The sequence below is a fragment of the Mastomys coucha genome, unplaced genomic scaffold, assembly GCF_008632895.1.
Source record: "Mastomys coucha isolate ucsf_1 unplaced genomic scaffold, UCSF_Mcou_1 pScaffold12, whole genome shotgun sequence".
Classification (NCBI taxonomy): Eukaryota; Metazoa; Chordata; class Mammalia; order Rodentia; family Muridae; genus Mastomys; species Mastomys coucha.
Genome location: NW_022196894.1, coordinates 42216764 through 42229337, shown reverse-complemented (window position 1 = coordinate 42229337; position 12574 = coordinate 42216764). Strand labels below are relative to the sequence as shown.

At 40.3% G+C, this 12574-nt stretch overlaps 1 protein-coding gene across 3 annotated transcripts in view; it reads right to left on the bottom strand.

The window, feature by feature from the left end:
* Cfap44 (cilia and flagella associated protein 44) overlaps nucleotides 1-12574 on the bottom strand; it is a 110345-nt gene that overhangs the window by 52076 nt on the left and 45695 nt on the right. For all 3 annotated transcript variants that reach the window (XM_031363964.1, XM_031363965.1, XM_031363966.1), the window contains 9 exons: nucleotides 12042-12206; nucleotides 10590-10745; nucleotides 10246-10293; nucleotides 9715-9814; nucleotides 8359-8453; nucleotides 7212-7421; nucleotides 6373-6483; nucleotides 5491-5649; nucleotides 4249-4497 (listed from right to left, as the gene is read on the bottom strand). In XM_031363964.1, coding sequence (XP_031219824.1) covers nucleotides 4249-4497; nucleotides 5491-5649; nucleotides 6373-6483; nucleotides 7212-7421; nucleotides 8359-8453; nucleotides 9715-9814; nucleotides 10246-10293; nucleotides 10590-10745; nucleotides 12042-12206 — 1293 coding nt within the window. The remainder of the gene's footprint in view (nucleotides 1-4248; nucleotides 4498-5490; nucleotides 5650-6372; nucleotides 6484-7211; nucleotides 7422-8358; nucleotides 8454-9714; nucleotides 9815-10245; nucleotides 10294-10589; nucleotides 10746-12041; nucleotides 12207-12574) is intronic.

Here is a 12574-nt window from a genome sequence, read left to right as displayed (position 1 = left end):
GGCCTCAAACTCAGAAATCCACCTGCTTCTGCCTCCCAAGTGCTGGGATTAAAGGCATGCGCCACCACGCCCGGCTCAAGATTTTCTATGTTACAGGTCTAAAGAGGTTATAGTAATGGGTGGCAGTAATTACTATGTGGCATTGCAAATGTATTTGTCATTATTTAACTGTGTATTTAAAATGGTTAAGACAGTGAATTTATATATTTTGCCACATTTTTAAAATTGGAGTTCCAGTGGTTTTACATAGTTGCAGAAGGACAGACAGACAGACGAGTGGTAGGGTACTGGCTGAGTGGAGGACAAAGATGATTTTGAAAAAAAAAAACGTATCATTAAAGCTTTGTGAGGGGGAGGCAAAGAGAGTTTAAGCCAGAGGGAGGAAGAGAGGGAAGGAGGGACAGAGGGAGGAAAGGAAGGAGGGAGGGAAGAAGGAAGAGATGAGGGAGAGAATTTATTATCAGCAAATCTGTTCTTAAAAAAATATATTAAAACTACTTTTTTCAAGCAAAAGGTATAGATGTGAATTAGAACAAGAGGGAAAATTAAAGTAGTATTGGCAATTGAAAATAGTAAATTATTTTCTGGGAATTTAAACATATATAAATACAAGACACAAACTGGCAAGATGGCACAACAGATGGAAGTACTTTGCAAGTTTAATGATCATTGGTTCGAGTCCAATCCCTAGAAGGCACAAAAAGACAGTTGTGATAGCTCACATCTGCAGTCCCAGCACTTGTACAGGGAGGAAGGCACAAGAGAGTCAACTGAGGTCACCTAGCCTGGAGTCCAAGGCTAAAAACAAGAGAGATGCTGTCTTGACAAAGTAGGAGGACAGAACTGACTCCCAAAAGTTGTCCTCTCATCTCTATCAGCCTTGTGGTACATGCAGAGCCACACCCATGCACACATCATGAATACAATGGAAGATAGGTAGGTAGATAAATGGGTAGATAGATTGATTGATAGATAGACAGACAGTTAGACAAACAGAAAGATAGCGGAGAGATAGACATAGACAGATAGACAGATAGCAGAGAGATAGATAGACAGACAGATAGTAGAAAGATACAGATAGACAGACACACAGACACATACATACACACACACACATATACATACATACATACATACATACATACATACATAGACTAAGATAAAAATACATAACAAAGTAAGGTTATCTCTGTTACATCTGATGTTAAAGCTTTCTAAGATTTTTTTTCCCTCTGAAATTAGTTAAATAATAGATTTATATAAAATTATAAGTCAAATGTATATTGTGATCCTTAGGAATAGCAAAAGAAGGGAGGAAAATCTGTCCAAGCTTCCAGTGGATAAGTAAAGAAAAAATAATTATAGAATTGACATAGCAAATATAAATAATTAGTAAGGTGGGAGATACAAGCTAAAACGTCAGTAATTATATTAAATGTAAATGTACATAATGTTTTTTATTAAAGACAAAGGCTATCCTACAGGATTTAAACAAATCCTAGCCATGTGCTGGTTGTTTATGAAGACACACTTTTGCTAAAGTTATCAAAAGATCAAGAAAGTGGAAGCATCCTTGCTAAATCTTGGAGTTTGGTCTTATAAGTGTATGGACAGTTGACTTCATTGTTGTGATGGAAATGTACCAGGTTTGCTTGCTTTAAATGTAGTTTAAAAGTCACGTCTTGGAATCTGTGGATATGGTTCAGTGAGAGAGCATTTGCTTAGAATGTATGAAGTCCTGGGTCTAATTCTCAGCACTAGAAACAAGATATGGTGAGGTATGTTCATTTGGAAGTGCTAAATACAGTTGGCAAAGAGAATATACAGGCTTGATGTTGAAGAGAGAATTCATTAAGAGATTTGTGGGTAGATAAACAATATTTAAAGTTGTTAGAGAAAATTAACTTAAGAAAGTGGGAAGGGGTTAGCTCATACTCTGGAGTCCTGAATTACAATGTATTTTACAACTTTTTATTTTTTTAAAGATTTATTTATTTATTATAAGTAAGTACACTGTAGCTGTCTTTAGACACCCAGAAGAGGACATCAGAGCTCATTATGGATGGTCCCATGTGGTTGCTGGGATTTGAACTTGGAGCTTTCAGAAGAGCAGTCAGTGCTGTTAACTGCTGAGCCATCTCTCCAGCAAACTTTTTATTTTTTATTTTTTTAAAAAAGATACCATCAGAAGGATCTGGAAAAGAGTGTGTATGGGGTGTGTGTGTGTGTGTGTGTGTCTGTGTGTCTGTGTGTGTGTGTGTGTGTGTGCAAAACATTCTGGAGGACAAGAGGAGGTAAGGACGCAGTTTGGTGGTAAAGTGTATGCCTAGCATGTACAAGACCTCGGATTCAAGACCCAGCACCACAAAACCATCATGATGGTCATGATGATGTATTGGAAGCCTCGAGAAGGAGAGAGAAAGGTCAACAGGCCAAATACACTGCAAAACAATCACTAAGGCTGGTAGTGTAATGACCACTGAAGAAATGGAGAGGAGAACATAAAACCTTAACTGGAGATGGTGTGTGTGTGTGTGTGTGTGTGTGTGTGTGTGTGCACTTTTGCACATGTGTATGTGTGTTTGTGTGTGTGTGCTTGTGTGTGTATGTGTGTGTATGTGTGTGTATGTGTGTGAGTGTGCATTGTGTATGTGTGTGTTTGTGTGTGCGTGCTTGTGTGTATGTGTGTGTCCATTGTATATGTGTGTGTTTGTATGTGTATGTGTGCATGTGTGTGTATATGTGGTATGTTGGGGGAATTGTCAGAAATTCCAGGAACTTCATGTGCTGATGGTAAGAATTGGATTTTAAAAAACTGGAATTGATGATATACATTCAGTAGTGTGTTTCAGGAGCAAAATCACCAGGAGGGTGTGAAGGAGAAGGGATAGACCTAAGAGGCTTTCTGGAACACTGCTCTGGGCAAATTGCTAAGCAACATCCATCAGTTCTAACAACAAGCAAAGCAGAGCTCTAGCAGAGCTAGAGCTGAGAAATTCCATCTGATGTCCCTCTGTGAATGAAATATGAGTGCCTGGAGAGACAGGAAAGTTGCAACCTGTTTGTCAGGAGAATTTGTTCAAATAATAATTTGTAAAGTAAATACTTCTGATGGGAGAATTGACCAACAATGTGAGCCCTGATTTTAAGCTCTGGAGTCATGACTTCAAAATGAAGCCGGCTTTTCTAGAGTAGGCATACCACTGGCTTAAACAAGAAGAGCAGTCCCTCTGATCTGTGCTTTACTTCATGATGGGGCTTAGTGCCTAAGAGCACAAGCTACGGGACCCAGTGTGTCAGAGATCATACCTTAGTTCCGTGTCACTGAAGATGTCACTTAAGAGCTCCACACCGTGGTTTCAAGAGACTAGGACCAAGTATGAATTAGTGGTAATAACCTTTCCATATAATTTTAAGCCAGTTACTTGGGGAAGACATGAGTTTCTCTCTCTCTCTCTCTCTCTCTCTCTCTCTCTCTCTCTCTCTCTCTCTCTCTCTCTCTCTCTCTTTCTCTCTCTCTCTCTCTCTCTCTCTCCTCTCTCTCTCTCTCTCTCTCTCTGTGTGTGTGTGTGTTATATGTGTGTGTGAGAAAGAGAGAGAGCATGTGCATGTGTGCACATTCAGAAATGAAAACTGTAACATCTATAATGAAAATCTTGCTTTGTGACATATTGAGAGAATTTTTTGTGAGAAGACTATATGGTATATAAGTGGAAGACATATGAGCCTCCACACACATTGTAAAACTCTCTCTTTCTTGTATCAGTCTTTGTAAGGTCTATTTGCTCTTCTTCCTTATTTGCTAAGTCCAGATTTTGAGTGGGGTAGAATGAGGAAAACACATAGATTCCTAGTCTCCCATAGGCCACACAGCCTGGATGTAAGCAGATTGTAACTATACAGTTCTGCCACAAAAATTGTTGTTTTCACGCTTAAAAAAACAACAGACACACAAACAAAAAGCAAACTCAGGTGAAGAGGGCTCATGTGACCTTTGATCCTCCACTCTTGATTTGTACCCCCCCTTTGGGCTTCCTGAACAGGTGAGTCTGGCCTTGAATGACAACAGATACAAAAGCCAGACATATTTAAAAGAGATGTTAAGATGATGTATTAAAAAAATTAAACATATTAAAACTTACAGCTACATCACTAGTCTAAAATTAAATTCTCAATGTATGTGTATGAATGAATGGAATGAAAAAAATTGAGACCATAACCTGGACTGGATACGGGATCGTTACTCACCATCGACACCCAGAAACTCCCTGGTGCTGAGTAAAAGCCACACAGGATAGGAGAGGGTGTTGGTGGCATGAAGATCTCAGGCAGTGGCTCCTCCACCTCCTCCTCCTCTTCCTCACTGGCCTCCTCCTCCTCCGGTATTTCCTCCTCTCCAAAGACTTCCCTCTCTTCTGCTAGCTTCCTCCTCCTTTCTTCCCTTTCCTTCTCCTTCAGCATCTTTTGTTCTTCTCTCCTTTGTACTTCCATAAATCTCTTTTAAAAAAAAAGATAATAGACATTTTTAAAATGCATTATTTTGTGTGTGAGCATGACAAAGATTGTGGAAGGAACACAGGTTCTAGAAACGCCACAGTTCCTATATTTATGTAAATTACCCTTTGGGAATACACTTTTATCATTAAAATTCAAATCTTTGTGATGAGCATCATTTCCATTTAATCTCCTTGATACCCATTTCATTGAAATCATTTGACCACCCTCTCCCGCAAAGAGAAAGGCAGTGTTGATTTTCCCTTGGAGCCTGCCACTGTCAACCTAGGGACCATGTGGTCTATAATAGCCAATGGAGAAGCCTGTTTCTGGCTCCCATAACCCTGTGACGTAGGCATTCGATGTCACCAGCTGTCCAACATAGAGTTTGCCAACACTGGTAGCTCCTTCTCCTATACACCCCTAAGAACTATCTTCCCAACTTGTATGATCTCTTCACACTATCCTCTGTTCACAAAAGATCGCAGCGGCTCAAACTAATGTGGCTTGGCCAGCTTCTAATGAAACCTTCACTATGATCCTGCCGCATCTCCTACAAACTGCATGTGGCCATTTCAACCAACCATTCTTCGTCATGAATATGCTGAGAACTGTCTTAATAGTGGCTACCCTAGGGCTGTTCTCCCAAGCATCATTACCTCTCTCTTCCTCTCATGAGATCTCTCAGACATCTTCCCATCTTCTGAGTATAAATCATCAATTCCAGATCGCCATTTTTTTTATCCCCCTCATTCTTCCATCAGCAACATCACCCCCTCCCCTCCCTGAGGTTCCTTTTTTTGTATCTGGATTGTAGTTACCTATCCACTACTGCCTCCTGCTACAGTCAGCCCCCTTCTTACCAGTGTATAAGCTCCTGTGGGCCAGGATCTGTTTGATTTTATTTTGTTTATATTCTCCAAGAATCTCTTAGATGATATTACATCTCCAAATGGAAGAAAGGAAAGGAGATAATAGGACAAGAATATAGCATACCAAAATCTTAGATTTGACACTTGTGAAATGGAAGCATCGGAGTAACATGGTCGGGATTGCAAACGTGACAACATTCTCATCATCTACGTCATTAAAGGTTGGGCATAGACATTCAAGAATATATCCGTTCTCACAGATGATCAATAAAGTGTTTTCAGGCTAAAAAATGAAAAGGAGAGAGAAAGAGGGGGGAGGGAGGGAGGGAGAGAGAGATTGATTATGCATATCACTTACATGTAGGCAAATTTTTACAAGTTCAAAGCCAGCAAGAATATCGCAATCGTTTTAAAAGGCAATACTCCACAGGTCCAGTCACAAATGAGTATTGTGCCACTAATATTAATTATTCTCATGTAATTATTCATTGCTACCCTGAGGACTAAAGTTAGATTTTCATTTGTTTCCTTTAAAGATACCATGACTTATTTCCATAGCCAAATACATGTTTGTAAATCTGTTAGCCCAAAGGGCAAAATGTGCTAGCTAAAAAACGCTGAGTAAAATCTGTGGTGTGAACATCTGCTCAGCTCGGTCATCCATGACAACTCATCCTGTCCCAGCCTCTCTGGAAACCGATCCTTAAGGCAGGACAGGGAGGCGTGAAGCTTTGAGGTTTCAAGATGGCCACCTTGTGTGATAAGAGGCATTCCAAGGGATGTGTGGAACTCATTTAAATCACTGTATTTGGGGGAGCTAATGATTTTCCTTGACATATGATTGTCTCCTGCAGTCTTTGGCTGACAAATTAGGCAAAGTAGTCGGGGCAACTCTGGAATAGATTTTTGTCATATAGCAATGAAGAAAATGCAGTCCAAAGAGGGGGAAACCCTGTAACCATGAGACACTGCAGTTTAATCTTGAGGACAAATGCTAACGACTTACATGATTGGCTGGAGACCACATCAACTGGCAAATGGGCCCAGGGGTGTTAAAAAAACCAATAGGCTTATATTCCTTCTCCACATCGAAAAAGAAGACAGTCTTGTCTTTACTCTAGAAGCAAGAGAGACACACCCACTCAATATATATTACTATGACAATAAGGTCATACAGCATCCTGCTTAATACCATAGACTCTATCTAATGTATAGACTCAATAGTCATGTATTCTAGATTAATCTCATATATATATATATGTATATATATATATATACATACATATATGGTTTCAAATGTTTGATTCATTTTCAGTTCATAGTTCCAGAAATGTGACTACCATAAATGTGTTTATACATACAAGTTCGTGTATATGTAACTAATTTCTAAAATAATTCCACAATACATCTGTTCACCTTTTACTTCCTATAGAACATAGAGTTATTTCCTTTATCTGAGGTAGGATTTTGCTTTAGTTTGCATTTAGAGGGTACTAAAGGTCAAAGTAGAACTGGCTACATGATAAGCAAGAACTCTCCCACTCAACTTTATAAACCTCACCTACGGCAGCCCTCCTTAAGAGCACATGTATGTTATAAACTAATGGTTTTAAGAAATTCATCCAGCATGATGTCCATCTGAAACTTTTTTACTGATTTTAAATACGCATTAAAACTTAACTTATAAGACAGTTCTTAAATATCCTATATAGACTGCACTGAAAAAAAAATAAGAAAACAAAATGTAGGTTAATTTTGGTAAGTGGGGCACAATGGGGTAGATGCAGTTAACAGGAAGCTAGGTGTGGGATTCCAATAGGAAAAGGGAGGGAATCTCACACTTACCCCTGTGGCTAAGATCTCCCCGTTGCGTTCATAAGCTAAAGCCGTAACTTCTTCAGTATGGGGTTTGAAGACATATTTCAAATGTAACTCAGCGTCTAAGATTTTCTTCCGTCCTGCAAAAACTGTAAGTCCTTTTGGATCAAAAAGTTCAAGAATTCGGACAACCCCATCTTGGAATCCTACTACGATCTGTGCTGCAGAAAGGCTTACCTGGGAAAACAACCAAACACTCGAGACCTGCATTTAGTTAAGTAATTGGACCACACACACAAATCACCCTACATCTTGCCTTGACTCGGGTAACTTAGCGTTGGCTGGCCTTTTCAACTCTTGGTTCAATGTTATGGTAGTCTCCATCAATTCCAGGCCATTGACCTATTATGACCACAAGCAGGGTAATCTACAATAATTCACGCTTCCAAGGAGCAAACATGGCAGCATGCCTGCCTCCCGTGTAGGAGGCACCTGCCACCAGCAGTCTGGGGTGACTGCAAATAGACTGTCACCTATTAACATGTAGGTAAGTATAAAAGATGATTAACATGGGTCCATAGGAAAGAAACATACAGCAAAGAAAGCTGGCTTAGCTTGAGGACTCCCCTAAAGCAAAGATGGTTGAAGCTGAGATCAGAAGGGTGCTTGGTCAAGAACTAGGTACAAGAAGGTGAACAAGAACTGGATAGAGTGGAGAAGAAATGCTACCATGAGAACTGGAGGTAGAGACTGGGGGACACCAGGATGCAGGATATCTTACATGTACATTGAGGGTAGTGTTTATCCAAACAATGGGAAACCAGGCCAGTGGCATTCCTGAACCAAGTTCTCTGTGATTTCATCCCCCTATTCTTGTTGTTAATAAGAATTAATCTCTCCCAAAATAGTCCCATGGTGTTTAAAAAGCATGGTTGCGTGGAGATTTTGCAAGACAGAGCTTTGCCACGGGTAGCACAAAGACAGATTTTCACCAGGCAAAGCAACCCCATAAGAGTGATATCATGAAGTGATTTCTGCAATATTTTAGGTAAGATAAACAACTTGAAATACTTATACTTCCAAAATTCTGAGCCAGAAAATAACTACATCCCCACAAGATATCACAGATTCAATATATATTTTCCAGTGTTTCTGATTAAAACAACAAACTTACTGTTCGGGGTGCCCAAATGAGGGATGTGCCACCTTGTTTGAATTTCATGTGAACCAAAGGGATTTTACTAGCAAAATCATAGACACGAACAGAACCTGCAGAAAAGAAGAAAAAAAGTTTTAAAAGAAACAGATTATACATGTATTACTTCTTTTTTTAAAAAAAAAAAATCTCAGCTCACTTTTTATTGGAGAAAATTCAGTAACTCAGATCACTTGATAGCCTAACAGCCTTTTAAATTTGTATTTATTTTTTTTTCTTTTGAGTTATTTTTAGATCAGCGTACACGGTAACAGATTTCCTTGTGGTGTTTTCATACATGCTATGTGTTAGTTGAGTCTGTCCCCACACAAACATTGCCTGCCTGCCTCCATATCCTGGCTCCGCCCTCACTGTATCTAACTGTCTCCAGGATTCCTCTTTCTACTTCCACACTCCATGTGCTCTGGGCTCTCTCCTCCCTCAGAGCCTCCTTCCCCCTATCTCAAGGGCCCTTTGCCAGTTTGATGAGAGGCACGAGTTGTGACTGATAGACAGAACACATTCCTTTGCTGTCTACAAGGTTAGAAATATCTGTAACTTGAGAGGAGAGAGTGGTGATGGGGACAGAAAGGTGCACAAGCTGGTAAGAAAATGAATAGTGCTTTCATAAATAATTTACAGTTAGGTCTGCATTCCAATCTCCAACCGTGTCTGCTGCAGGCTGTGCACTTCCTCCTTCAAAATCCATCTTGTTTATTATACTCCACAGGTTTCTTTTTCGGAAGAACATTCAAACACCTTTAACAGCCACACATTTTCAATTTGCATACAAACATGGCCAAATATATTCTTACAAGAGTTGCCACCTAACAAGGCTAGAGAGATGGCTCAGACAGTGAAGTGCCTGCCATACAAACATGAGGACTTGAGTGTGAATCCCCAGCATCCATAAAAAGGCCAGGCATGGTGAAATACTCCTGTAATTCTAGAGCTGGGAAGGCAGAGACAGGAGGACCCCTGAAGCTGCTTAGCAGTCTAGTCTAACCATTTGGTGAACTCAAGTCTCAGTGAGAAACCCTTCTCAAAAAATAGAAAAGTAATAGAGGAAGATTCCTGATGGGACACACACACATACACCAGAACACTGTACATATACATGTACATGTACATGCATGGATACACAACACAACACATACCAAAACACATGTACATATATATGAACATGCATGCATTCACAACATAACACACACACACACCAGAACACATGTACATATACATAAACACAAGTGCATGCACACTTAACACACACAGACACACACACATGCACACACACATGCACGTGCACGTGCAGTTTGGGGAGTAGTTTATACTTACAGTCCAAGGCGGTTGTGGCCATTAGATAAGTGAGAGGAGAAACAGCCAATGCTTCAATGGGTCCAGAGTGGAAAGAGAAGAGGCATTCTGGATCCTGGGTCTGAAAACAGACAGAGAGCACATCAGATCTCAAAGACAGCATAATATATAATTAAAGCCAACTGATAAGACAATAAATAAAATCCTGTAACACATGTGCCATTTTACTCAAAGAGGAAAGTATGGTAGATTAAAAAGAGCTCAGGGCTGGGAAAATAAGAAAACCAGATGGAGTCCTGCCTCTGAAGTTAAGGACCGATTTTACCTAGATCCCATCTGATGCCCCTTCCCGCCTGCTCAGCAGAGCCGCTGAAAGGATCACATCAGAACACAAAAATGAAGAATCCCTGTGTTTAGGAAATGCCTAATGTATGATGGCATAGTTCTGATTTTAACTTGATGGAAACAAAAGAAAGACAGATCGGCTTTTAAAGACTATCAACGAATTTTTACTATAGCAGTTAGGAGAAAATAAGGAAAATGGGCACTTACAATATTTGAAAAGCTAAGGTCAAGCTTCCATATGGCTCCATTGGCATCCTAAAAATTAAACAACTGATAATGTTTTTCTCATTTTTAAATGTTCATCAAATTTTAATTATTCATTCTGTGATTTGGTTAAAATGAGGGCCAGCAATAACACCTAGTGTTTACATATATTGTAAGGTGTAAATGAAATATATTAAGAATACCTTCTATATATTTAAGACTAGAAACGTATAGTAAGCCAAGCAAACCCATAAGGCTGTGACATGGAGCATTCTGGTCCCAAGAATCAATTGTATTTCTATTTTCATTTTATGTTCTAGTACAGTTAGAAAGCCCAAACAGCATACCTGAGCCAGCCAAAAGTTATTTCCAACTTCATTCATCTTGATCATTGAGAAGAGGTTGACACTCTTGTCTATGTGAAGTTCATTAATAGGCTCTATCTCCAACAATCCAGTATCATCTATAACATCAGCAGTGTCGATTGTCTCAAAGTCCCATATCTTACAAAATTAACAATAAAGTTATTTTATAACACAATGACCGTGCCCTTACTAGACACCAGAAGCTAACAAATACAAGGTGTCATGTATGAGTTACTTCTTTCGGAGTTATTGGACAGTAAAGTCCCATAGACCCTCCAACATGACAGGTTATTGACATTTCTCTTGACTGAACTCCAGAATTTGACGATGAGACCCTGTCGTTGATGGTACCGCATGCTTTCGTCACAGAACATGGCAAGATCATGTTGGTGCAGACCTGGAAGTTTCGTCCCTATTAGTTAGCTTTTAAAGTGCTGGGAAGTACTATCCATGCTACTGGGGGGAGAAAATTGATCATCCATCGTATCTCAGCTATGAACCCTGAGAGCTATGGAAATGACTGGCCTGGGAAGACGTGTTCATTGGTGTAGAAGTGGCACAAATGTCATGGGGTAACCAATCACTTTCAATTGGGCTTAAGTCCCACTCAACACGATGAAACCTATACATGACACTGTTACCTGGCTAAGAATCTATGACTAGACAGGTTATAGGCTCTAAGAGAGAACCTACTACTATGCAGCTAAATAGACACAGTATTAAACAGACTTCCAGTGACTTATACTCATGGACCAGCACATCTCTCAACCCTTGTCTGGAAAGCTTCTATTGACTTTTTGTGACCTAGAGCTGGCCAAGGTACAGAGAGTAAGAGACTGTACAGTACTCAGCCCTAAATGGAACACATTACCCATATCGCCCCTCTTTCCCGAAAGTTCAGGAATCGTCGCAGAAGATGAGGCAGAAAGAGAGTAAGAGCTTGGGATGGTGGGGAACTGTGAGGAAATATCTTCTGGGGCAGAGGTGCAGCTGCACCTATGAACTTACACGCAGTTACACACCTTTCATCCCAGACCTCAGGAGGCTGAGGCCAGCAGACCTCTTGAGAGTTCAAGGCCAGCCTGGTTTACATAGTGAGTTCCAGGCTAAGCTCAGAATCTTCAGTCTTTAGAAACATGCCCAGCCACGAGCCCTGGGAAAGGATGTGCTCCCACTGTTTATCTGGTGCTTTCATTTTCTGAAGCTCCTATGCCAGTACCCGAAGCACAAGAACAAGAGCTCCCTTCAGAACATTTCACTTAATCTTGACAAGATACTGCAAATGTTTACCACATGAGAAGCGTTAACTGAAAATGAATTGATCTTGAAAATAAGGAACCACAGAGACCACCCCCTGCCCCTGCCCTTCAAAAAAGCACCTTAAAGCCCAAACCTAGACGATCTCAAGTCTTAGATGGAGTGCTGTGGCCTTACCCTAACACTGCCGTCTGACCCGGCAGTGATTACTTCCCCCTCATCCAGCATTATCTGGTTAATGGAACCGTTGTGACAAGACTTCATGCCGGTGCGACAGAGTTCCACCTTGATGAGGCTGCCTTCCCAAAGCAACAGGTTGCCCCATTCGGACCCTGAGAGAACCTGGCAGGTGGTAAGGAAGAAATGTGCGTAAAGATTAAATGCCTCAAACATGGGAGAGTTAACTTACTTTTAGATTCTTTTTATTGGCTGTGAAAATCATACCTTGGGCATAGACGGAAAGGAAATGAAGAAATAAAAAAACCCACCACCACAGATACAACCTCCAATTACACTTTTAGCACTATGCTGCCCCCTAACGCCTCAACAACTAGGCGGTATGTTAGCGGCTTCTTTGTGAATGCTCATAGTAGATTTCTTTAGACATATCTTAAGGGCGGGAGTCGGGAGTTGACTGGGTCAAAACTGGGCATTTAAAGTCTTCCAAAGATGAGATTGCATTTCTTTTTTTTTTTCTTTTTTTTTTTTTT